The sequence below is a fragment of the Nyctibius grandis genome, chromosome 9 (genome assembly GCF_013368605.1).
Source record: "Nyctibius grandis isolate bNycGra1 chromosome 9, bNycGra1.pri, whole genome shotgun sequence".
Taxonomy (NCBI): Eukaryota; Metazoa; Chordata; class Aves; order Nyctibiiformes; family Nyctibiidae; genus Nyctibius; species Nyctibius grandis.
Genome location: NC_090666.1, coordinates 41,796,724 through 41,823,215, shown reverse-complemented (window position 1 = coordinate 41,823,215; position 26,492 = coordinate 41,796,724). Strand labels below are relative to the sequence as shown.

Genomic DNA, 26,492 nt, shown 5'->3' with positions numbered 1-26,492 from the left:
GAGATTTATAGGCGGCCTGTACAAAATTTTTAAAAACCACCACAAAAAGCGCCCTTTATTCCACGCAGGGCTCCTGAGGGCGCCGGCCCCACACCAGGCCTCTCCCTGACAGGATGACACCGCTCTGCCGCCCGCACTGGCTCACGCCAGCCCTCAGCGGACGGGCCCGGGCCCGGTGGAGCCGGGAGGGCGGCGGGGGGGGGGGCGGTCAGGCGGGACGGGGTCCCGGCGGGGCGGGCAGCACCGGGACCCCCCCCACCCACACCCCACCGCCCCCCCTCAGGGCTCCGCCGCCGCGCGGCTCCCCTAGGGGGCGCGCTGCTCCGCCGGCAGCGCGCGGCGAGGGGGCGGGCCCCGCGCCGGCGGTGGGCGGTGATTGGCGGACGCGAGGCTATAAATAGCGGCGGGCGGGGGGGGACAAAGCAGTCTGAGCGGGACCGGCGGGCGAGCGGAGCGGGGAGGCGGCGAGTCCCGCGGCTCTGCCACTGCAGCACGGGGATTTCCCCTCTTTTTTTTTTCTTTTTAGTTATTTTTATTTCTTTTTTTAAAAGAACCAGGTGTGGGATTTTTTTTTTTTCCTTCTTCTTTTGTTGTGGCCGGCCGAGGGACTAAGCCGAGATCAATGAAGGAAAGAAGAGCGAGCCAGAAGTTATCGAGCAAAGCGGTGATGGATCCCAACCAGAACGTGAAGTGCAAGATCGTGGTGGTGGGGGACAGCCAGTGCGGCAAGACCGCGCTGCTCCACGTCTTCGCGAAGGACTGCTTCCCCGAGGTGGGCTGGGGCCGGGGCTGGGGCCGGGGGGCCGGGGTGGTGGTGCCGGTGCCGGTGGGTGCGGGCTGACCGTGCGGTGTCTCCCGGCAGAGCTACGTCCCCACCGTCTTCGAGAACTACACGGCCAGCTTCGAGATCGACACGCAGCGCATCGAGCTCAGCCTCTGGGACACCTCGGGTGAGCGATCCCCCCTCCCGCTGCTCCCGGGGGGTCTGGGGGTGTGTGTGTGTGTGTAAACCGGCGAGGAGCCGTCGGTCGGGGGAGCCGGGGGGAGCAGGAGAGCGGCCCCGCAGCCCCTCACCGTGGCGTCGCGGCGGGGGGGGGGGGTGCCTGTGTCCAGATGCGAGCGGCAGCGGCTGCTTTTGGGTTGGTTTTTGTTATTTTTTTTTTAAATCTGAGGTGTACTTCAGCGATATCCGTGACTTCTGGGGAAGGGAAAGGGTGTGGGCAAGGCTCCCTGAAGCGATTTATCAGCATTGCAGGGGAGGGCAGGGGCTGTGTCTCACCTGCCCTGCTGGAAGGGGCTCACCCGAGGAGCTCCGGGGGTGCCTTTGCTCCTCTGCTGATGTGAAACCCTTCTTCAGCTGCTTGGAGGGCGAAGAGGTGTTTATATATGCTAATTGTAAACTGCATCAGCTCGCGTTTGGGTTCCTTGTGACCTCCTTAATGCCTGTTTTATTTTGTAAAATACAGTACTTTTCCCCCTGCTTTTGAGAAGTCTTTAAAAATGGAAAATGTAGGGAGATAGGCAGGAGTCTCTGGCCCTCTGAGGGTGCAGAGGGAGCCGTCCTTTCTTACATACCACGAGCGGTTCTGAGGGTCCTCATCACCACTCTTCTTCAGTGGCCGTGTCAAAAACCCTGGCTCACATAGAATCATAGACTGGTTTGGGTTGGGAGGGACCTTAAAGCCCATCCAGTTCCAACCCCCTGCCGTGGGCAGGGACACCTTCCACCAGACCAGGTTCCTCCAAGCCCCATCCAACCTGGCCTTGAACACTGCCAGGGAGGGGGCAGCCACAGCTTCTCTGGGCAACCTGGGCCAGTGTCTCACCACCCTCACAGCAAAGAATTTCTTCCTAATATCTCATCTAAATCTACCCTCTTTCATGAGGTTCTTGGTGCTTGGCTGTCTTAGGTCTCATGTTAGGCCAGGAATTCTAGATCTTGCTGCCCTGGAGTAAGCTTACTGCCAGGGTGGTGGGGATGGACCCCTGAACGTGCCAGCTCAGTGCTGGAGAGAAGTGTGGACAGCCAGGGAGTCTTTGCTGCATGGTAACTGAGCTCAGGGGAGAGGTGGTGGGGGGTGAATGATGCCATGAACCATTAACGCAGGTGTGGATCAGCAGTAACTCTGCAGAAGTGACTGGAAAAAATCTGGAGGAGCGTGACAGAGTGTGCAAGCCCTTTCTTCTTCAGGCAGGTTGTGTAGATAGCATTTTAATGTGGAATTTGGGCCCAGCAGTTCCTTCTAAACACGAAAGCAGTCCTTTTACCAGGAAAGAAAATGTTAATCTCTTAAAAAAAAAAAAAAAAGAGCTTAGGCGGTGAGTTGGCTTTCCTCCTGCTGTTGAGGAAATGATTCCAAATTCTTGCAACACGATTACTGGGAAAAGGCAATCTCTGTGCCCACAACCAGTATCAGCATTGCTCTGAACTGATTTTTTTTTTAATCTTATGCCAAGTAAGACTTGCAGACTTCCAGAGTGTGTCTGGTTTGAGCTTTCATCCTGATTACTAAGCTGGCTGTAGCAAACTCTGTGGAGTAAGGGCTTATTAAAAATTAATAGTTAAAGTTATTTTGGAAAAATTTATCTTTAGCTATTAAAGTACAACACGCAGGGTAAGCTGTTTGACATGGGAAGGTTTGGAATCTGGATGTCAAAGGCTGGAGACACCCATGTGTTGAAATATTCTGTAGCACTTCAAAAGACAAAAGCAGTGGAAGAAACACCTGCCAGCCTTTGCGTGTGCATGTCGTCCTCTGGGGCCTGTCCTGGAACTCACAGAAAATTAGACTGAGTTGGAAGCTTAAGATCAAGTGGCTAATTTGTCTGCAGTCTGAAACTGAAGAGGAAATGTTCTTGGTGTTATAAAGTATTACTGAATGGTGGATCCTCTGGTTGTGGGACTCTGCAGATGAAGAATTGTATCTCTGTAAACAGCCCTTCTCACCCACTGCAAGAAGAACCACCACCAAAACCCATTAACCCAATGCAAAAATCACATCGCTGGATCAGGGGCATCAGAAGATAAGATAGTGGCTTAGCATTATCTTAAATTCTTGGTAATTTATTTTTTACAAGTCTTTGTCCTAGTCCTCTGGTGAATTAGAGTAAATGTCTTAATGACATTTTGAAAGCAGGACTAGATCTAGTTAACCTAAAAATATGACTGATTAACTGCCTAATATTAATGGAAGATAATGTCCATTGCAACACGGGGGGGGAGGTAATGGCTTGAGTCATTTGAGGTGCTTCAATATCTCTTGGAGGAGGGGGAAGGATCCTATTTGCTGAGTTTGATTCCAGTGTACTGCAGATATTTCAAGATGACTTGATCAGTATTCAATGTCCATCTTTAACTATTTTCTAGCTGGGAGCGTGCAACAGGCTGCCTTGCAAATTAATTCCTAACCTGAGTTAAAGTAAATGTCAGGTTTTGCATTGAATCCTTTGGAAGGAAGGTCCTGCACTCTGAGCATTATTTTTTTCTCCCTGAGAAAATGAGAAAAGCTGTAGGCACTGGTTAAAGTAGTCTTGTGGTAGGGCAAGAACAGGCCCTGCTGTCACAGTTTTGGTTTATGGTCCTTTATATAATAATCATGTGCTTTTTCCTAGAGGACTCAGGTACAAAATGTAGAGAGTCACGCAATTTGATAGAACATTTTAAAGCTAGCTGTTAATTTTTGGGGAAGTTTTTGCTCTATCTTGGATATGCCTGTAGAAATATGGGACAAAACACTCTTAGAAGTAAGAGTGGAATGGGAAGACTCATTATTCAAATACTTTCTGGTACTGTCTAGTTCTGCAAGTCATTATAAGGATTTAAATTAACCACAGCATTAAGGAGAGCACTTGCCAACTTGAATTTCAATTGGTTTTTGGACTACCAACCCTTCTTTCAAAGCAGGAATGTCTGGTTGCAATCTAAGGACACCATAAATTATTCCACTCTGTGGTAACATCGTATGGCAGTCTTGAGCTGTTGGGAGCTGTGTGCTTGTTTTGCTAGGTAGAGTAGAAGTTTCTTCAGGCTGAAGCTTCATCTTGTAGTCTCATGGACCCTGTGAAGGATAATTGTGTATTAGATGTTTTTGTCTACCATAGGCATGGTCTTAAGGTGTGTTTACCAACGGTTTGGCTTCTTCCATTAAAAGTGAGTACTTTGATACTTGTATTTCTTGCTAGTACAACAGCAGCTGTGGCACAGAAATCACCTACTGTTAATTAGCTTTACATACCCATGTCTCCCTAAAACATATTTTAGTTTCTTTTTTGTTGGTTGAACTGTGGAAACTACTGGATACTCCAATAAAATAATTCTCAACAGGGCCAGAAATACTTACGCACTGCTGGGGATTAGCATATAATTAAATCCAGAAGGACCTTGGAGCTTTAAATCAGGTTGGCTTTACTGTGATTTGAACGTGCACAATGTATTCAGTGTCTATATAGAAACATAATATTAATTATAAAGCTTTTTGCTGGAATCTTTCAGAAGACATCTGAAACGTACGTGAATTAAAGTCACTGTTTCCCTGAGCTCTCTGGCAGTAAGCATTGTAAAGGAAATGTCAAACTTCTGTCTCTGCCTTCCAGTTCACTTGCAAGTTGGCTGTAGTGGGCCATGGGATTTTTTTTCTTTCATGGCAGAGTAACAGTAACTAGTCTTTATAGTTTTTTTCCCCTTTAGAGGGGAAATAATTAGAATTTATAACTAGGAGTGCCAAGTCACCTACCAAAGTCCTGTTTTCTCTTTGAGGTGCTATGAATATTGTGATATTCCTGTGCTTGGAGATGATGAGTTCTATGATAATGCAGGTGAGTTTGTGTAGGGAATTTCTCCCAAAACAGCTAAGGTGGATTTGGGAGGAGAAAAGCCATCAGCAGTGAGTCAGCTACTTAGAGCGGCCGCTGCAGTATTTGATGTGTTTTCTGTGTAGCTGATAATTAGCGAGCCCAAGGGTTTGGGAGTGAGAATGCTGCTGTTCATCTGTTGTTCTTTCAGTTGACTGGAGTCCAAAAGGCTACAAAGACTAATGCCTGATGGCTGCTTGGTGGTGTGTAAATAGTAAAGTCTTTGCTGTTACTGAGCACCGCTTCCCTTCGGGCCCGCGGGCGAGCAGAGGCTGAGCAGCGCGGCGAGCAGGAGCTGCCCAGGTTCAGCTCCGTAGGTGGGACGTGGGGCTGAACCTCCTGGTTGGAACTGGTGGTGGTGGTGGCTTTGGGTCTTGCAGACAAATAGAGCGTCAGCTCTCTGTGATCTAGCATCTTCGAGTAGTACTGAGCCATCAAAAAATTAAGTGTGCTTTAACTTCCAGTGATGTAATTCTCTTATTAAGGTAGCAACATTTAAGCCTAAGCTTGGTATCTTGTGTAGACCAAAGCCAACCATATTGCTGGAGAGAGGGGTTTTATTTCAGTTTAAAAGCCAAACTTATGTTGTACTTTGCATGAAACATAAGGTTTTAAAAGTAGATCATTCTTAATGCTTAAGTTATTTTGGCTTAAATTATTTAAACTGCCAAACAGATTAAAAAAGGGGGATTGCAGCTGGAATATACTTCCACCACAAAGATGAACTACAGCATTATCAGCAATTCCTTGATAAAACTGAAGAGTGATCCGTGTCATCTTTGCCAAAAATGTTTTATTTTGTAGGAACAGAGTCACAAACAGGCTTTCTTTTTTTTTTCCACAATTACCATAGCTGTAGCTCTGCGTTCTCCTTCTGTTTTCTAGGGTTGGCGCAGCTTCAAATCTGCAGACTAACTTGAAAAAAAAAAAAGAGTGAGCAGCCTTGCTGGGCTGTGCACAAGTTGTGTGTTCAGACTTGAGCCTCATTCCTGAGATTCCTGGCTTCTGAGGGTTTCTCTGGGCGAAACGCTGAGATGCCACAGTGAATAGGCTCGCGCAGCGAGGGCCGGAGCCCCTCTTTATTTGAGCAGCAATAAAGGTTCAGTTATCGCTGTAGAATGGGACCAGGAAATTTCCTTTGTTGATCCTGCAGCCTGAGTAGTTTAAATGGTTCCCGTTTGTTCTGCCACACACTGCCCCGAAGAAAAGGAGGTGGCAAATATTCCTCCTAGCTTGTATCCGAGCAGAAGGGCTGCCTATAAAAGTGTACTTACTCTGGCTCAGCATCTTTATAAATGTGAGAGGTTCAGAAGGAAAACCTAAAAAAAAAACCCCTCCAAACAAACACGGCTACAGCTGACACAGTGGAAAGGAGTCTCTGGGCTGGAGGTGGTGACTCTGTGTATACATAAATACGTGCTGATGGACATATATGGTATGTTGTATCCCTGAAGAACTGGTGAGTGAGAAGATAGGTATGTGTCTGAGGAATTAGTTTCTGGGTGAGGCTTTTTTGAGGCTCCTTTCTAGCCAGCAACCATTTGGCCGAGCATTAATGATCTTCGGTCTTGCCCTTACTTGCCTGAGCTCGGCGGGGAGATAAGTGTGTAACTGTGTCCAGTTCTGGGCCCCGCACTTCAAGAAAGATGCTGAGGTGTTGGAGCGAGTCCAGAGGAGGGTGACCAAGCTGGTGAAGGGTCTGGCGGGTCTGACCTACGAGGAACGGCTGAGGGAGCTGGGGTTGTTTAGCCTGGAGAAGAGGAGGCTCAGAGGTGACCTTAGTGCAGTCTACAACTACCTGAAGGGAGGTTGTAGCGCAGTGGGAGTCAGCCTCTTCTCCCAGACAACCAGCGACAGGACAAGAGGACACAGCCTCAAGCTTGGCCAGGGGAGGTTCAGGTTGGACATCAGGAAGCATTTCTTCTCAGCAAGGGTCATTAGGCATTGGAAGGGGCTGCCCAGGGAGGTGGTGGAGTCCCCATCTCTGGAGGGGTTTAAGAAAAGCCTGGACATGGCACTTAGTGCCATGGCCTAGTTGCCATGGTGGTGTCAGTGCAATGGTTGGACTCGATGATCCCAGAGGGCTCTTCCAACCTGACTGATTCTGTGATTCTGTGAGATGTGCTGGGCAGGCAGCGGCTCTCGCCCGCGTGTAGCCGGGGCTTTGGCCCCTTGAAGGCCGCAGAGCAGTGCTGGTGGCTAGCTAACGGCACGCTTGCTCCGCTGTTCCTCTGTCCAGGGCAAATGACTTGGCCCTGGGGCTCCAGGGTAACTAACTTGACCCTGGGGCTCTGGGGTGAAGGCACTGTAATAGCAGCGATGGGGAATAATTAGTAGTAGAAGATGCTTGTTGATCGTCACTGCAGGCAGAGCTGAGCTCAGATGAATAGTTAACTACGGGTCAGCTCAGCTCGCTTAGATTTCTCTCAGACATGTCATTTCCCGCTGAAGACAGCTAACTGCTTTTTGAAGAGCAGTTTTTGACAGCTGCCTCTTTGTTAGATTGACATCATTTATGAAGATGAGCATTGGGATAAAATAGTCTCGTTCGACAAATTACCTTCTGCTACCTACTTTGGTAACGCTCCGTTCCCCATGTGTTCCTCTTCATTTCAAAAACAACATTCCTGGGATTCTTGACTCCTTCCTTCCAGTATAAGCTGTCCAACTGAAGTCATCTGCCATCCGTTCACACCGTTCCCCGCTCTGCTTTGTGCAACAGCATGAGCTGTCTGTCACTTAAAAACTCGAGGAATTTCTCTAATCCACTTAATGGTGTGCTCAGCCTCTGAGACCTTACAGCCAATTAGTTCTAGAGAGTTGGAAAATTGGTGATATAATTAACCGATAACCCCCAAACTCTTGGAAGGGGTGTTCTTGTTGTGTGTGTTCTACGCTGTATTTTAGGTTCATGAGAAAAATAACAGAAATAGGAATGTATGACTAAGAAAACACATTGTAAGTGGCAGGCATGAATTTTAAAGCTCAAGCCCTTATCCTGTTGGACCACTTAATTGTTTAAGGACCCTTATAAATCAGAAATGCTCCTCAGTAAGTGAAGCAGTTAAGGCCAAACCGAATGGTGACCAAGCGACTGGAACTTCCTAGGAAAAAAGGAAGATTTTCCCCAAACCTGTTCCCAAATTCACCAGATGATAAAAATGAGATTTCTGATTCTGGAGATGTGTTTGTGACTCTGCACGTCATGACAACTCTGAAAGAAATCCAGCGTATCCCTTAACAGCTCTGGAAGTAAAACAGGCACAAAGTGCAATGTTGGACCTATTTATGCTCCGTCAGATTACTAGATTAGCTTTGATCTCATTGATGAAAATGTGTTTTATGGGCTAAACGTAAACATTTATTGCAAGCATATATTGGTTGGCAGATTGGTGAGGCTTTTTGTGGCAGATAACTTGTGTGCGTGCCTACAGGACTGGGATTCTTCCCTGCTGGGGTACTGCAACAAATGCTTTAGTTTGAAGCCAGGGTTTCTTCTAAAAATTGCTGATATCCACGACAACTAAAGATGCTTTTTGCTCCTGCAACTGTTTTAAATATTAGAAGAATCAAAACTGGTTTATTTCAACACGTTCTGATTTTTGATGAAAGTGCAAGTGTGACCAATCTGCTTTGGAGAAGCCTTTTGGAGGTTAAGGCTTTGTCCTCAAAGTCAAATCCCTGTGGGTTAATGCTGGGACTTAAACTTGAGCTGACCCGATTTCCCTTTCCTTGTTATGGAGGGGGCATCACAAGATTTTGATGGGAGATGGAGCACTGGGATGCCATCACTCTTAATTATTTGGGAAAAATGTTGCTTTTGGAGGTGAGGAGGGAAAGCGGGGGAATGAGCAGCTGCCACGAGTGTTTTGGGAATACGGTGCTATTGAGGAGAAGGTGGTAGCTGGGTGCTGTTGAAGACCGTCACTGAAAGCCTTCCTAAGCTTTCTGAGTAAGTGCAGAAAGTGAAAATTATAACCTAATAAAAACATTGTTTGTTTCCCTGCAGGGTCTCCTTACTACGACAATGTCCGCCCGCTCTCCTACCCAGATTCTGATGCTGTCCTGATTTGCTTCGACATCAGTCGGCCAGAAACTCTTGACAGTGTGCTAAAAAAGGCAAGTGTTTGAGGAACATTTGAGTACAGAACTGTTTGAGGAGCTTGTCTCTAAATCCCTGAAGAGTCGTGCTGTTTCCTACGTTGGAAACTTCAGTATGTTTCTTTTAAGGGAGGGATGACAGGACTGTGCTCTGCACTGCTAGAACTTGAGATCATTTGTTTGAAAGGGATGAATGTTAATTGAAAACAAAAGCTCCCTAATGGATGCTCAGGGGTGAAGTAAATTCTCATTCCTCAGCCCTTAGTCAGCAGTGAATTGTTGAGGGTGGTGTGAGGTGCAGGGCTGGGTGCAGCAAGAAATTGTCTCTCACATCACATTCACGTAGCAGACAGGGCTGAGAAACGTTGCCATGTCGCAAAGACGGTTAAAACGTGCCTGCCAAGTGTTTGGACTTTTGCCATGGCTTTACATAATTTCTCAACCTGCAGTTAGGAAGAGCCAGTGCCAAACACCTCTGGAAGCCACCAGAAGACCTAGCAGTGGCGTACAAATGCAATCCTGCACCAAACTTCAGGCTGTTTCACAAGCTCAGTGAGCCAGATTCAGTGCCAGCCTTTCCCTGAGTTAAAACATTGAATTTTGGTCATCAGGCTCTGTGTTTGCAAGGTGATCCTGGTCTTCTTGCTCACTGGGCATGACTCAACTTTGCAGTGTTGTATTTAAGGCTTAATGACCTGAAGTTCCTTTTTTCTGTAGCTGGGGCCAGTGTTTCTTGTGTCACTGAGAATAAAGAGGCATACAGTGCTCTGAATAGTCTACAGAAAATACTGAAGACTATTCTCTCAGCCACCAACTGTGCCAACGAGCATCTAGAACTCTCTTTTCTGCCTCTGATAGCGTTGGTTGCTATACTGCTGCTTAATTCCATAAGAGATTTTTCTTAATATGCTTTTAAATCTAAATGATATCCTTAAGTTTTAGGGGTTGTATGATCTGTTCAGATTATGCTGCAAAATTTTTGGCTTCCTTGTGTTCTCAAAATAACCATGTAGAGGGGGAAGAAACCCAAGGAATATATCAAGTTCTGTCTGAAGGGCTTATTACTGGTTCACAGTAGCTGAACCCTTGACAGATTTGTGTAGTTTTCGGGGTGAGGATGTAGCCATGAGCCAATATATAGCAATGCTGTATTTATATAGCAACACAAAATGTGGTCGTACAAGACCTGCCTCCAGCTCTGTCTGGAGGAGCCATTGAATGCGGTGACAGCAGGTTTCATTGGTTCCTGTCTGCAAACGGCTGTGGCTGGGTGTGTAAACATTTATTCCTGGAGGTAAACAATCTGAATTCATTCCCTCTTGATTAGTAAGTCGGTGGAATTAATGAGTGAATGAGATTGTAACATTTCATCCTTGACCAGATTCTGCTGGAACTAATGCCTTTAGAAATCAGCTTGAAGGTAGATAGAACTATTACGTAAGAATATTTCCAGGTGAAATGTCGTGACTTCTTAAACTTGGTCTTGTATCTATTGCTTCTTTGGATTTAAACATTCACCTACTCGAGTATAATAACAACCACCTAAAATTTTGCAGTGGAAAGGTGAAATCCAGGAGTTCTGTCCGAACACCAAAATGCTTTTGGTTGGCTGCAAGTCGGATCTGCGCACAGATGTAAGCACACTAGTGGAACTTTCCAATCACAGGCAGACACCCGTGTCCTACGATCAGGTATGTGCCACGTCCTTTGTTGTACTTGGGAGTGGAAGATAAGACTTCTCTATCACTGCAGCCGTCTTTACGAACAGCTTCTCCCCTCGTTGACGCGAGTGCGTCCTACAAGTCAGGTGCACACACCCTAGTAGTTGCTGGAGGTGAATTTGAAAACTATTATGAGTAAAGGCAAAGCCTACCCACAGACTGGAGGCAGCAGGAGTTCGTGCAGCCCCACAATGCATGCTTTAAGCACCACGAGATTGTAGCCTTATTGATTGCAAAGAGCCTTTTAAGTGGATTCAAAATAAACTTACTCGTTTTTCTGGGCCTGTAGAGGCCAAAACAGTAACTGAGATGTGACGTGTCCTTTTGATGTACTGGTAAATTGGTCACATTTTTTGTTCAAACTTAACCCTGCCCAGGGAGGTGGTGGAGTCACCATCTCTGGAGGGGTTTAAGAAAAGCCTGGACATGGCACTTAGTGCCCTGGTCTAGTTGCCATGGTGGTGTCAGGGCAATGGTTGGACTCGATGATCCCAGAGGGCTCTTCCAACCTGATTGATTCTGTGATTCTCTGAAAATTTGAATCTCATGCATTTTACTTCAGCATTCAATGCATTACAAGCATTTCATATAGTCTGACCCCTTAAAAATCCTATTTCCTGAAAACATCTCTGTGAAAACACCTTGTAGCTCCCTCTGAAGGGGGCAGCAAATCCAGAAAGCATCTTAATTCTTGGCAGCAGCTCTCTGCTCCTGGGGAAGTGAGAAGTTTGGAGCCAGGCATCAGGGCATAGAGAAGCTGAGGTGAAAGGGAGAAGAATCAGGCCATGGGAGAGCAGGAGGTAGAGAAGGGGAAAACTGGGCTCTGAGGTAACCTTCCCCTTATGACTCACACGTGTGTCATGCCTTGCAGCTGAATCACAGCGATGGTTTGACATACACCCTGCAGGGTGTGAGCGTGGTACCTCCAGAAGGCACTTCAGCTAGTGTGTATATCCTGGGCTGTCAAACAGTTTCTCATGTTTTATCCACAACCTCAGATTTTCCAAACCAACAGCCCTAATACGCGATTACTAATAACGCAGCCTCCTACACCGTGTTTAAATTTGGAAATGCAAAGATACCATAAACTGAGTATCTTGATTAAAATATAACATGGAGTGTTGCACTGTGATGGCTTTTGCTGGTTGTGGCATTTTTTTACACTTCATCTCAGACAATTTTATATGAAACTAGATGGCAGTTTTTTTACCTTAGTGTAAAAGAATTCAGAAGTGTCCTTAAATCCTGCTTGTTGCAGAAGGTGTCATCTTGGTTACAAACTACCACTGTTGCATGTGTATATATTCATGTTTGGCCTCAGCGCTGTAATTTTCTGTGCTGTTTTTCTTTGAATATTAAACTTAAAAGGAAATACTGTCTGCCACTTATTACATACACAGGTTCATGTTGCATTTTTACAGTACTTCAGTAGAATCACCAACTCTCACCCCTTTCCATAGCGATCAAAAATCCACTGGCAGGTGGATTTGTTCCCTGGAGTTGAAGATTCACATCTCTTCTGGTGTCACAGCTTTGCCTGAACCCCTTAGGAACAGGAGGCAGCTGAAAACAAGGGCAGAGCCAGGAGCTATTACTCGGCAGCCAGAGGGAACATTGTATGTGTTACAGGGAAGCCCATAGTTCAGCAAACTCCCATCACTTCATCTGTGCTTTACTTAAGCAAAAGCTTAGACTGGGCAATCTCTTTGGGCTCTATTAGGAATAGTGTAGCCAGCCGGTCTAGGGAAGGGATCGTCCCTCTGTACTCGGCACTGGTGAGGCCGCACCTTGAGTACTGTGTCCAGTTCTGGGCCCCGCACTTCAAGAGAGATGTTGAGGTGTTGGAGCGAGTCCAGAGGAGGGCGACCAAGCTGGTGAAGGGTCTGGAGGGTCTGACCTGCGAGGAACGGCTGAGGGAGCTGGGGGTGTTTAGCCTGGAGAAGAGGAGGCTCAGAGGTGACCTTAGTGCAGTCTACAACTACCTGAAGGGAGGTTGTAGTGGAGTGGGAGTCGGCCTCTTCTCCCAGGCAACTAGCGATAGGACAAGAGGACACAGCCTCAAGCTTTGCCAGGGGAGGTTCAGGTTGGACATTAGGAAGCATTTCTTCTCAGCAAGGGTCATTAGGCATTGGAAGGGGCTGCCCAGGGAGGTGGTGGAGTCACCATCTCTGGAGGGGTTTAAGAAAAGCCTGGACATGGCACTTAGTGCCCTGGTCTAGTTGCCATGGTGGTGTCAGGGCAATGGTTGGACTCGATGATCCCAGAGGGCTCTTCCAACCTGAGTGATTCTGAGTGATTCTGAGTGATTCTGAGTGATTCTGAGTGATTCTGAGTGATTCTGAGTGATTCTGAGTTTCTATCTCTTGTGGTTGCCAGATGGCTGGTGGCATGAAGCAACCCAGTGCTCTCCTGCTCTAGTTCTAGGACAGGGTCCTCTGGGGTCGAGATACACAGCTTGTTTTTAAATTCCCTTGCCTTGCTACTTCCATCATGGGATCAAAGAGCTTCGTGGGGTTTTCACTGTTCATCTTAACTCTGTCAGGAAGCGCTGGGAGGATGAAGCCCTGTCTCCAGCCAGTTTCCAGTCAGCTACACCTGAGCAAACATTGCTGAGGCTCTAAGGTGTAGGCTGGGCTTGGTTCGCAGGAATTGAGGTGTTTCACTGTGGGGAGGGCTTGTCCTACAAACTGATAGTCCTTTATCAGCTGCTCCCGCTTAGAATTGATAAGAAGGTGGCTGCATCACTGCAGTGTAAATAGTGCTACTGGAGACATGGGTACAGAGAGGTGAGTGCCATCAGCCTGACACTAGAGCAGAGAGGAGGGGTTGGACTGACCTGTGCCTGTACCTCAGGCCCGTGAATCTGTGAGGAGTGGCACATCAAGGATGTGGTTGGATTTTGTGACTTACTAAAAAGGTTCATCCCTTGGAAGTAAAATTCCATTGAAACAATGCCATTTCTTCACACAGTCACAGAATCATGGAATGGTTGGGGTTGGATGGGACCTCTGGAGATCATCTAGTCCAACTCTTGACAAAGCAGGTTCACTTAGAGCATGTTGCACAGGGTCATGTCCAGGCGGGTTTGAATATCTCCAGAGAAGGAGACTCCCCCCCCCCCCTCCCTGGGCAGCCTGTGCCAGGGCTCTGGCACCCTCACAGCAAAGAAGTTCCTCCTCATATTCAGATGGAACTTCCCGTGTTTCAGCCTGTGCCCATTGCCCCTTGTCCTGTCGCTGGGCACCACTGAGAAGAGTGGCCCCCTCCCCTTGACACCCACCCCTAAGGTATTTGTAAGTGTTGATAAGATCCCCCCTCAGTCTGCTCTTCTCCAGCTGAACAGCCCCAGCTCCCTCAGCATCTCCTCGTAGCAGAGATGCTCCAGCCCTCTGATCATCTTTGTAGCCCTTTGCTGGACTCTCTCCAGTAATTCCTTATCTTTCTTGAACTGGGGGGCCCAGAACTGGACACAGTTACTCCAGATGTGGCCTCACAATGCTGCATTGTCTTCCAGTAGCAAAATCCACGACAGGGTACTGGGATTTTGCCATCTGCTGGAGTTGTGTGTTGTTTTCCTTGTGCTGCTGCAAGAAATATCTCTGCTTTGACTTTTAATGCACTTAAAAGTCAAAGTGCATTATTTATCGGCACAGGAGATGATGCTTTGACACTTGTTTAACGCATCTTGGAACCGAAGCTCTGTTTATTTTGCAAAATCAGCTGCTGGCTGTGGAGCTGAAGCTTTAGCTTGGGTTTTCACAAAACATTGTGTGTGGAAAACGGCGCTGGAAAGTAATTGTAGGGTTTGCTTTGGCTCTCTGTGGAAACTTGGTATTGATTGCCTGTTCTTTTTTCCCCTTAGGGTGCAAATATGGCCAAGCAGATTGGAGCAGCTACGTACATCGAATGCTCAGCCTTACAGTCAGAAAACAGCGTCAGAGACATTTTTCACGTTGCCACTTTGGCGTGCGTGAACAAAACAAATAAAAACGTTAAACGAAACAAATCGCAGAGGGCCACAAAGAGGATTTCACACATGCCAGGCAGGCCAGAACTTTCCACAGTGGCCACAGACTTGCGTAAGGACAAAGCAAAGAGTTGCACGGTGATGTGAAGGACCTTGATTTCCTGGAGAAGGAGGAAGAGAGCGTCCGGGAGGGGTTGGAGGCTCGATGAAGTACGCAGCCACGTGGTATTTAATGAGGGCTTATGCCAGTGCTTTAATGGAGACTTCACCTGTTGTGTGAGACTGTGCTTAGGAACTGAGCAGCGAGAAGAAATGGCTCTAAATGAGGTGGCATCAGGAAATGACACGTTGAAGAAAATGCCAAAAAAAAAAAAAAGGGAAAATGTTTGAATGTGCTGAGAAAAGAGAGTGAATGGAGAAGTAACACTGCCAAGAAGAGAGATGTCACTGACAGTGCTTGTTTCTTTTATTAACGCTCTATTCCTGGATGCTACCACTTTGATTTCATTAAAATAATACTTTAATGTTTTTTTTATTTTTAAAGATGACGTTATTAATATGCCCTCCTCATTAAGGAACTATCCCTGTGACCTTATAGTTGGTTTTCCAAAGGATATGATCTAATTTTTTTAGTAGCTTGTCGTTAAAATGGAGAGTACGCCGAGGCCTGTGCATCACTGAGAGGAAACACTGTACATGAGAAGTCTGGAGTTCTGCCTTTCTGAGAGGCTGTTTGAGCACGTTGGTGATGAAGACAACTGTCTGAGGGTCCCCAGCATTGTAGGTGCCCTCACACTGTGGAAATCAAACGGATCGAATCGGGGCGTGGGGGCAAACTGCCTGCCCGTCGCAGGACTCTGACTTCCTGTTCCTCTTTGTGGTTGTGGTTTAGAGTGGGAATGATCTCCAGTTCTGGTGGTGCTGTGTGGGTATGTCGCTGTAGGTTCGAGTGGAAGGTGCTATGAGTGACAAACGATCCTTAGTTTTACAACCAGGATAATTCGTTAAGCCTTACTGCCCATGTGGGGAAGCCCCGAGACTCCTCTGCTGCTGTGAGGAGCTGGAGAGCCGGGTGGATCCCAGGATCTAGCCCTCTGTACGTGCTACAGCGAAGGGCTGTTCTGTGATGTGGTTCACTGCAATTATCATTGCAAAATAAACAAACCCAAGAATCTGCAAATGAGCCAGCAGAGCCAGGTTATCTTTTGCGATGCTCTTGTTTTTGGGGCAGCCATCTCTCGCTGCAGACTGCGTTTGCTCGTGGTGAGGAAATGGGGTCTGAAGAACTGTGACGCCTTAAGGGCTCCCCAGTGGGAACTGGATACTGCCCTTAGTCTTTAAGACTAATATATCCGTATCCAGACAGCAATCCTGAAACATGGGTGAACCAGTTACGTCAAAATCCTTTTTTGTTTACTGAATACTATTGTTACATTGAATAAACCTGCCTTTAAAATTGTTTGCAGCTGCTTACTGACCGACTTCACTCCATAGCTTCTCCCAAAAGAAGGGTGCTGTAAGCTCTAACCGCCGTGGCTGTCGCTTGTTGAGGACAAGCGTTTCGTTCCCAAGGGTAAATGCTTCATTTTGGAAGTGTTAAAGCTGTGTTCACGTTCACTTCTGCAAAGGTAAAGGGTTACCATAATTAAAACTGTGTGTTCCTGGCACTTTGTTTCATCTGATAAAAGAATTAAAAAAAAAACAAACACCCATTCTGATTATTTCCCATAAAAAGACATTTTTACCACCATAATAAGCTTTTGACTGATGCAACAGTGCGCTTAGGGCAGTATTACAAAATAGCTGGTAAGTGCTTTCTGTATTTAAATATTGTGGAAAAAATAAGTTATAACTGTTATAAAACAGGACATTCATTACTTTTTTTTAATTGTTGAAGTCACTTTGTATGTTTGGTTAATGTTTCTGCAGTATTTATTAAAAATACCATTTTTTTTTCTTCGAATTAAAAAAAAAAAGTAATTGACTTGTAGTGGAAATGGCCTTTGTGTGTTAGTTCATTAGTACCTGTGCGTTTTGGACTTAATTGTGCTGAGCTCCAAGCCAGGTGTAGCTGGGGAGTGGGATGTGATTGGATAGAAATGAAACCTACCCTTGAAACGGCCTTTTGGGTTCTTTGGCGTTAGGTTTGAGTATGTAGAGTGGGTGACTTCTTGGTTGGCTTTGCCTCCGAAGTGTTGGATGCTGCTCTTCAAAGGGTCTCCTTTATTCAGGTTGTTCCTGGGAACTGTCCCTTGCTGCCCGCTGTGAGTTCAGCAGAGACACACGTTCCTAACCAAAGGATGTGCCTGTTTGCTGTCACCGTTGGGACGTCGTGGTTGCTGTGGCTCCTTTGGGAAGAGTTGTCCCAGCACAGCAGTTCTGCTGGGTGTCAGCTCCTGTTTGGACCCAGGGGACACGCAACGCTGAGTGCAGCCGGGATGCTCGTCCTCACCACCTTCACGAGCCTTTTTCCCCTGGTAAAGTCAAGGCAGGCACCTTGAATCCTGTGTCCAGTTGTGGGCCCCGCACTTCAAGGAAGATGTTGAGGTGTTGGAGCGAGTCCAGAGGAGGGCGACCAAGCTGGTGAAGGGTCTGGAGGGTCTGACCTCTGAGGAACGGCTGAGGGAGCTGGGGGTGTTTAGCCTGGAGAAGAGGAGGCTCAGAGGTGACCTTAGTGCAGTCTACAACTACCTGAAGGGAGGTTGTAGTGAAGTGGGAGTTGGCCTCTTCTCCCAGGCAGCTAGCGATAGGACAAGAGGACACAGCCTCAAGCTTTGCCAGGGGAGGTTCAGGTTGGACATTAGGAAGCATTTCTTCTCAGCAAGGGTCATTAGCCATTGGAAGGGGCTGCCCAGGGAGGTGGTGGAGTCACCATCTCTGGAGGGGTTAAAGAAAAGCCTGGCCATGGCACTTAGTGCCCTGGTCTAGTTGCCATGGCGGTGTCAGGGCAATGGTTGGACTTGATGATCCCAGAGGGCTCTTCCAACCTGATTGATCCTGTGATTCCGTGAGGACTGAGCTGGTGCCATTAAAGGAGGGTAGTGGTCAACTAGTGATCCATGTTGTTCAACTGAAAAAGGATCTTTACCACCTTTCTGTAGGAGTCTAAGCATGGTCTCCAGACCCTTCACCAGCTTGGTCGCCCTCCTCTGGACTCGCTTTATTTTGCTCCTCCTCCTTTATTTTGCTCTAGGTGGATGGAAGATGGAGATGATTTATCTGGATTTTCCTTTTAATATAAAAAAGTTGGCAGTTCTGTCTGAAGCCACTAACCTTACTGGTGTTTGTTTTTCTATTCCAGCTGCTGGTTTTACCATTTCCTTTAGACCAGAACTTCCAATTCTGTTGTGCACATGAAACATCTCTTACTATCTGTGGCCAATGGTGGTCAAAACCTCTGAGCAAGAGGAAGGACCACAGGTTTACTCTTCTAAAGCCAGAGCCTGGGCTGAGGTGGCACCTGCATCATTTGATTTGGGTGTTGGTAAGGTGATCTCCTCCCCATCAGCTCTCCAGTTGCTGGAGTGAGCACGGGGTGAATCGGAAGTGTTTCCAGTTGCGGGTTGTGGCTTGGTCAGATGCTTCTGTTCAGCACTATTTGATCCCTGGAAAACAGCTCTGGCAGATGGCCACGACTCGGTCCACTTCCAAAAAACTCTGAACTTTTGCAGGATTTTTTTTTTTGTGTACTTTTCTTGCACAACCGGGTTGTGCAATCGCTTACGGGAATCAGGGTGATTTACTAAAACCAGTTCCCTGCAGAGAGTCCCCCAGGGATCCCCAGGAGAGCAGCGTTCCTAAACACGGTGGGCTGGTTCGTGGGGCAGAAATAGATCTGGCGCCCAACCTCAGTGGGATGGCGAACCCTCACCCCGCTGAGCACGGGTCCTTGTGTAGACCGTTGGTGATGAGCGTGTCCTTGGCGCCTGATCCTCCCGAGCGAGGGGGATGGGGCCAACAGGATGCCAGCACAGCGGGGAGAAGGTGGGAGACAAGACAGTGGGATTGAGTGCACCCTCAGCAAGTTTGGGATGACACCGAGCTGTGCGGTGTGGTGACACGCTGAGGGAAGGGATGCCATCCAGAGGGACCTGGACAGGCTGGAGAGCTGGGCCTGTGCGAACCACATGAAGTTCAACAGGGCCAAGTGCAAGGTCCTGCACGTGGGTCGGGGCAACTCCAAGCACAAATACAGGCTGGGTGGAGAATGGATTGAGAGCAGCCCTGAGGAGAAGGACTTGGGGGTGATGGGTGACAAGAAGCTCACCGTGAGCCAGCAACATGCGCTGGCAGCCCGGAAAGCCACCCGTGTCCTGGGCTGCATCCCCAGCAGCGTGGCCAGCAGGTCAGGGAGGGGATTCTGCCCCTCAGCTCCGCTCCCGTGAGACCCCCCCTGCAGTGCTGCGTCCAGCTCTGGGGCCCCAACACAAGAAGGACACGGAGCTGTTGGAGCGAGTCCAGAGGAGGCCACGGAGATGCTCAGAGGGCTGGAGCCCCTCTGCTCTGGAGACAGGCTGAGAGAGTTGGGGCTGTTCAGCCTGGAGAAGAGAAGGCTCTGGGGAGACCTTCTAGCACCTTCCAGTGCCTGAAGGGGCTACAGAAAAGCTGGAGAGGGGCTTTTTACAAGGGCATGGAGTGACAGGACGAGGGGGAACGGTTTTAAACTGAAAGAGGGGAGATTGAGATATGAGGAAGAAATTCTTTGCTGTGAGGGTGGTGAGACCCTGGCCCAGGTTGCCCAGAGAAGCTGTGGCTGCCCCCTCCCTGGCAGTGTTCAAGGCCAGCTTGGATGAGGCTTGGAGCAACCTGGTCTGGTGGAAGGTGTCCCTGCCTGTGGCAGGGGGTTGGAACTGGATGATCTTTGAGGTCCCTTCCAACCCAAACCGTTCTGTGATTCTATGACAAAAGCAAACCCACCCCACATTCCTCACTAAAACTTTTTAAATGCCTGAGTTACACGATTTGGTGGATATTTATGGGTATTTCCACCTATCTTGGTAGCTGCTTAAAGCTCTAGTGGGTGCAGTTATATTGGTTTGAGGGTTCAGGGCTTGGTGGTGCTGGATCCTTGGTGGACGGGTCAGTCTGGTGGCCCTGGCTCCCCCCAGGCTCTGGGGCTGGTTGCAGGCGGGGAGGAGAGCACGAGGAAGAGACTGAGCTCGTTCCTCCGCTCTTGGACTGGTTCTCGTAGCCGACCTGCCGAGGGAAACGAGGAGAGCTTGGCTAATTAATAGTTTGATGTTGTCGATATGGCATTTTGTTGCCTAATCCTCACGTAGCAGCGCTGGCCCTCCTGAGGGAGGGATGATTTGCTGAAAAGCCACTAATTAGTAATTCTCAGATCATTGGGCTTCTTCCTACCAAACTCCTTCCTTGTAACAGAAGATTTATTAACCTTTTTTCCCAGGGACTTTCCCTCCCATTCAGACCTCTTCCAACTGCCAACCTTCCTGCAAAAGCCACCGAGATGCTGGAGCTGCAGCAGAGCTGTGGTCCCAGGGCTGCAACAGCAGCCGTTGCCAGTTTGTACTCTCAAGTGATAATTTATTGGATGCAGAAGCAACTTTTATATCTTCCTGCAGCCTGTTCAGCTCCTTTTCTTCTCAGCAAGGGTCATCAGACATTGGAAGGGGCTGCCCAGGGAGGTGGTGGAGTCACCATCTCTGGAGGTGTTTAAGAAAAGCCTGGACATGGCACTTAGTGCCATGGTCTAGTTGCCATGGTGGTGTCAGGGCAATGGTTGGACTCGATGATCCCAGAGGGCTTTTCCAGCCTGATTGATGCTGTGATTCTGTGAAATAATGCTCATATAATTTAATGTTATTAAATGTATACATGTGGAGAGTCAAGTTATGGTCCCTGGTGATGCACAAGCAGTGGAGGAAGGGCTCTGGCTGGTGGGGCTCCATATGGGCTGTGCCGTGGCCCGTGCCAGGGTCACCTGGCTTTTTGGGGGGAAAGCCCAAGGAAAGGCTTCATCCCCAGCACAAGGAGCCTTGGTTTCAGCCAGCACCCAGTCTGGAGGGGGGGAAGAATGAACAAACACTGTGGATGGCTCTAAGGTGACGACCCATGGCTGGAGTCCAGGCCAGCAAATGGCATCGGTGGTCCTGGTGGTGCCCTGGGATGTGACAGGGCAGAGGATGCTGAATCCCCCGCCGGTGCCAAGTGCTCTACATCATTGTTGTCACCGTGTAAAATAAGCGGTGAACGTCGGCTGTAACGCCCTGGAGCACCTTCAGCTGCTGCTTGAGGAGTTACGGCGGGTCCGTGGGTGAACCCAGTGCTGAGAACAGGCTGGTGGTGACCACAGAGGGACTGGGCACAGGAAAAGGAGGTACCACGGAGGGACTGGGCAAGGGAAAAGGAGGCTGCTTGGATAAATGCAGCTGGGGATGTAACAGCAAAGGAGCTGCACACCGATCCTGAGCCTGTACCTCCAGGGCCTGATCCTGCACGGTGGGAATGTGCTCCTCTCCTTGGGAACATGCTGATGGCACCAAGCTGCACAACCTTTCCAACACGGGCAGAGGAGAACAACAAGAATTTACAGGGCTGTGGGGCATTTTCTGCCCCCCAAAACGGCCCTCCCAAAGTCAGGGGAGGACTTTGTGATTCTGTGATTCTGTGACTTCCAGCTGTAGGTCATGCTGCTGCTTTCAGGTTACTCAGAGCAGAGCCATTAACCTTGTCCTGACTGTAATAACAGCAAATTAGACTCAAGACTTCCCTTAAACGAGACAGTGAGTCATTTATTCTATAGCATGTCTAGCAGAGAACAGCATCCTTGATGTTCTTGCTGTGATCAGCATCCCACCTTGGTCCGGGTTGACCAGAGTCTGGTTTCCACTGTCAGCATCTCCTAAGATTAAACCTAAAATAGCTACAGTCTATTTAGAACTTTATTTCTATTAATGCTTATTTCTAAGTGTCCTATATTTCTTTTAAGGTCAAAAAGGTTAACCAGACATCCTTTTTACTAGAATCATCAGAAATTAATACTTCTAGGCCCACTCCTGCTTAGCTACTCATTAAGCTTGAATGACGATTGGTTCAGTCATAGGTCAGGATTATACAAAGGAGCTTTGAGAACAATATTCATGGATTGTGAAAGCCCACCTGTGTTTATCAGATAGACTTATATTTATTATTCTATTCTTAATTCTATTTCATCTCTATTGATTCTCATCTGCTTGATTCGTGAGAACTTCTACAGCAATTATGTAAAGATTTCTGCAACACGTACGCACACCTAAACCCGCTGAGCTGTTGCGTGTCCCCTTTCCCCAGGACCCTTTTCTCCAGTGTTGACAAAGGCAACACCACCCCAAAGCACTTCACCGAGGTGCTGTGCCGCTTGAAGGATGCGCTCGTGCCTTTTGTTGCCTTCCTCCCTTTGTCCCTTCCTTCTGCGCTCCCACCACTAACCGCAACGGCTCTGGCCAACGCCCCGTGCTGGGTTGTTCTGGTCCTCTCCCTGCATGGCCAGGGGAGGCTTGAGCAAACACGCCTTGGAGGGGGACACGGGGGGGATTTCGTTAAGCTTAGGGGATGCTGCAGGGGGGAGCACATGGAGTTTGGTGCCTTTCCAAAGCGAGGAGGGCTTTGTGCTTCTGGGGGGATGCAGGAGAGCACCGAGAGGCGGGGGGGTGTGTGTGTGTGCATGTGGCTCTGTGCCCTGGCAATGAAAAGGCTGGGAGGGGGGACGGGGGATGGCCAGGCCATGGGGCTCAGCTGGTGCCCCCAGCATTCATGTGCAAAGCAGGGAGCCGGGGCAGCGCATTAGCTCGGCGCTGGAATCGCTCTCGCAGGCAATCCCAGACTTCTCAGGGATGCTGCACACTTGAAGGTTGGTTATTAGTTCCAAATGCTGCAGGAGCATCTGCTCTCAACTAGCTAGAAATCATGTTTAATAACAAGAAAAATCTACTCCAGCCAAATCCCTGGTGGGAGGGCTTTAGCCCGAACAAAAGGCCCCACCACCGCTGATTTCCATAACAGATGTAGCATGCGATGCATGACAGCCCAGCGCGGTGTCGTGCCTTTATTCCCCGCATCTCCATCTGCAAGGGACGGGGCTTTCGTTTTATTAATGACTCTGGTGTCCCCCGCGCAGCTTTGTGTGGCTCCGAGAGGAAGGTTTTGTGTTTCATGCTACAATGAGCATGGTAATAGTTTGGGTTGGTTTCTTTTTCTTATTTTTTTTTGTAATTTTAGTGTTAAACGGCATTATCCCTCCCCTTTTCCATTTCCCTGCATATGGCATATTCTGGAAAACACCGGCCACCCCCTGCAGTGCCAAACGTGCCCCTGTGGGCACCTTTCCCTGGGGACTTTGCTCAGGACACCTACTTCTGTTCCATCCTCAAAATCCCTCCAGGTTCCAACTCACTATTTTCAACCGGTGGCAAACTCTGAGTATTTTTCCTCCTCTTGACCGACTCTGCTCTGCTTTGCTATGGGAATACATGGCATGTTTCGGGCGCCGTGCCCGCCTCACCCCACCACTGCCCTCTCCCTTCCCAGGGATACAGTGTGTGCCATCACAGATCTCCGTTACTCATCCCCACACGCCGTTAATTTTATCCTATTTCTGCTACTCAGGTCGCTCACACGTGGTATTTTGAACCTCCTCCATGCCAATGACTTGTCCCCACCCCTGTGCCACCGCCAGATTTCCGCGGCAGCCTCCCATGATTCCCATCGAGGCTGCCCTTAATCCCCTTTTCCCATCTCTTTTTTTATTTTTTTCCCTCATATATTTTGGTTTATGGAACCCTTCACCATGACTACAGCTCTGAGCCTTCGCTTTCTGAAGCCCTCGCTGGAGGTTTGAGCGTGAGATTTTGTGCTGTGAGGCTGGATCGTTTCCAGGCTTTTCAAGGCGTTTTCAAGATGTTCACGTTTCCAGCACTCAGAGATATTAAAAGTCACTTTTTTTTTTTCCCCAAAGTATATTTAACGGCAGAAACGGAAGAGAAAAATCTCAGAATAAATTTGCTGGGTTCATTAATGGTTTTGAGCGTTATACACTTTGCAGGATGAACCCACTTTTAATTGTAACTCTGGTTTTATTTATCGTAACATGGGTTCATGGGCCCATGGAGCAGGGTCCCTCTCCCCGCAGCACATCACCAGCATCCTGAGCTGTTTCCTTGCAGTCCTTGCAGCATCCTGGGGAGGTACCGCATCATCCCAAGGAGGCACCGCAGAACCCTTGGAAGGCTTTCAAAGGCAGGGAGTGAGCTAATTCTCCTAAAATCTCGGCAGCAGTGAGATAAAAGGCCGTCCCTTGGTGCTCTGGCACAGATGGGAAGAGCTGCGCGATGCCTTGGAAGCTGTTCGTGGTTTTGAGCATCCTCTCCACTTCGTTTTCCTCCCGCAGCTTGAAGTGAAGAGCGGTCGCAGAATCACCTTCCCAGCAACCCCTTTACAACAGGATGGTGGGCAAAGAAGCAGAGCCCCCCCTCCCTCCACCGCAGCACCCGCTGGCAGAGGCTGGATCCCACTGAGCCCCCTCTTGCTCACCCCCAGTCCCCCATTCCCACCCAAGGATGCTGTGACAAGCCCCCCACGAGTGTCCTCCTGGGGTGCAGCACCCTGCCTTGGAGCAGGACCTTTCCCCCCAGGGGAAGAAGGAGAAATGCCTTTGTGCTCCCCGGCTTTTCCTCACAGGCTCTTCCAGCCGCGGCACCCAGGGAGATGCTTTGCAGCACGGCTGGGCTGGGGACTGGGGCTGCTGAGGACTTTTTCCAGTGCTTTTGTCTCATGTGGCTCCTTCCCTCGAGCCCCACCACCTCCTGACCCTCCGCACACACCCCATCTCGCTCGGGCTCCTCCTCAGAGGGAGCCGCGCATCCCCCCGAGCGTCCCCAAGCCGCTTTGTGCCCCTGCTTGGGCAAACCAGCTCCAGCAAAGCTGGCAGCGCTGAGCTGGGACATTCCAGTGTCCAGCTGGCTCCTCTCCCCCGCTGCTGGAGGTGCCATGGCCACGCTGACCATGTTTGTCCCCAGAGGTGCCACCTGACTTGAACATCATCAGGAATGACCCTCCTGAGCTTTGCTGGGATGATCCCAAAACGCTCCCTCATCCCAGGAGGTGAAGAGCTGCCCATCATCAGCATGGCTTCTCATCTAATTTTTAAAATTTTCTTAATTTTAACTTTGCAGATGGAAAAAAAACAACTATCTTTGATAACGTGCCCATGGGAGCTGCCTCCCGGCCAAAGGGCTTTTGCTAAAAGCTTAAAAAAAGTGCTCTGAGAGCTGTTTTCCCCAGCCAGACTAGTAAAAGGAATGCCAATGCCAGCACCGTACGTATATAAGGCATGAGGGAATAATTTCAGCCCTTCCATCCACCCAGCACGTGTGCTGGGAATTCAAACAGCCCTTGCAAAAGGAGCTCCATCCCTCTCACCACCTCTCCTAGAAGCTGCCCGTGCCTTTCTCAAGCTCCTTGTTTTACCCCTGGGGCTGGGTTCGTGCTGCCAGCACCCCAGCAGCACCGGGCGAAGGAGGGATTTTTTTCTTTCCCAACATTTTGCAGGGGTCCTTATGATTTCTTTTCTGTTTCTTACTTATTTACAGCCTGGATTAAAGCCAGCCGTGCCCATGAGACAGATAAATGAAGGGCAGGTTGGGCAGATCCCTTCTGCAGAGGTGGGAGCAGAGCTGGAGCTGTGCCATGGTTTGAGATGTGGGATGGTTTGAGATGTGGGATGGTTTGAGGTGTGGGATGGTTTGAGATGTGGGATGGTTTGAGATGTGAGATGGTTTGAGATGTGAGATGGTTTGAGATGTGAGATGGTTTGAGATGTGGGATGGTTTGAGGTGTGGGATGGTTTGAGGTGTGGGATGGTTTGAGATGTGGGATGGTTTGAGATGTGAGATGGTTTGAGATGTGGGATGGTTTGAGATGTGGGATGGTTTGAGATGTGAGATGGTTTGAGATGTGAGATGGTTTGAGATGTGAGATGGTTTGAGATGTGGGATGGTTTGAGATGTGGGATGGTTTGAGATGTGGGATGGTTTGAGGTGTGGGATGGGTTGAGGTGTGGGATGGGTTGAGGTGTGGGATGGGTTGAGATGTGGGATGGGTTGAGATGTGGGATGGTTTGAGGTGTGGGATGGGTTGAGATGTGGGATGGTTTGAGGTGTGGGATGGTTTGAGATGTGGGATGGTTTGAGCGAGCGCTGAGCTAAATCAGACCCCGTTCCCCTGCGCTCCATGATTTGTTTTGAGGAGCTGCTGAGATGGCCCTTTTCCTCCATCCCTAATTTCAAGCACTAAGATAAAAGCTGATTCTGTGCCACGGCAGTTACCCAATTAATCATTTGCAATTTTCCACCCCAGACAACCGCAAACAACCTCCTTGTGATGCAGGGCTGTGGCAAGAGCGACCCACGCGCAGGTGCCAGCGAGTCCCGGGGCACATCTTGGCTCACTTCTATGGACTCACGGCGGTTTAATCCCCGTTAAATTCCCCAGGATTTTTTTATGAAGGGGATATTGTCATGACAACCCGAGCTGGAGTGGCTTTGGTGGCAAAACTTGGGGAAGCACATTTGGTGGGTAAGCCCCAGCGCTGGCACGGCTTTGCCTCCCTCCCTCTGTCCCTCCTCCGGCAGGGAGAGAAGAAAACAGCACGTTTCCCTGCAGACAGATGGTTGCTTTCTTCAATTCCTTTTTTAAAAAAGCCTCTGTTTAAAATTCCTGGGGGATGAGGCTGGCGGCTCCCCGTGAGTCCCCCCCGCAAGATTAAACACCAGCCGCCAGGACGGTGGCTCCAAGGGCAGCAGATGCGGGGAGAGGCTGCGGGCGGGTGGTCCCTGGGCAGGGACCAATGTCAGCAA

General features: G+C 48.9%; 1 protein-coding gene across 1 annotated transcript; it reads left to right on the top strand.

Annotated features, from left to right (window-relative positions):
• The first annotated feature begins 438 nt into the window (after window positions 1-438).
• RND3 (Rho family GTPase 3) lies at window positions 439-16,537 on the top strand. The gene is made up of 5 exons (XM_068407421.1): window positions 439-772; window positions 863-950; window positions 8,861-8,970; window positions 10,509-10,643; window positions 14,536-16,537. Exons 1-5 carry the CDS (start codon window positions 623-625, stop codon window positions 14,785-14,787), a joined length of 735 nt encoding a protein of 244 aa, XP_068263522.1. The 5' UTR covers window positions 439-622; the 3' UTR covers window positions 14,788-16,537.
• Window positions 16,538-26,492: the final 9,955 nt, after the last annotated feature.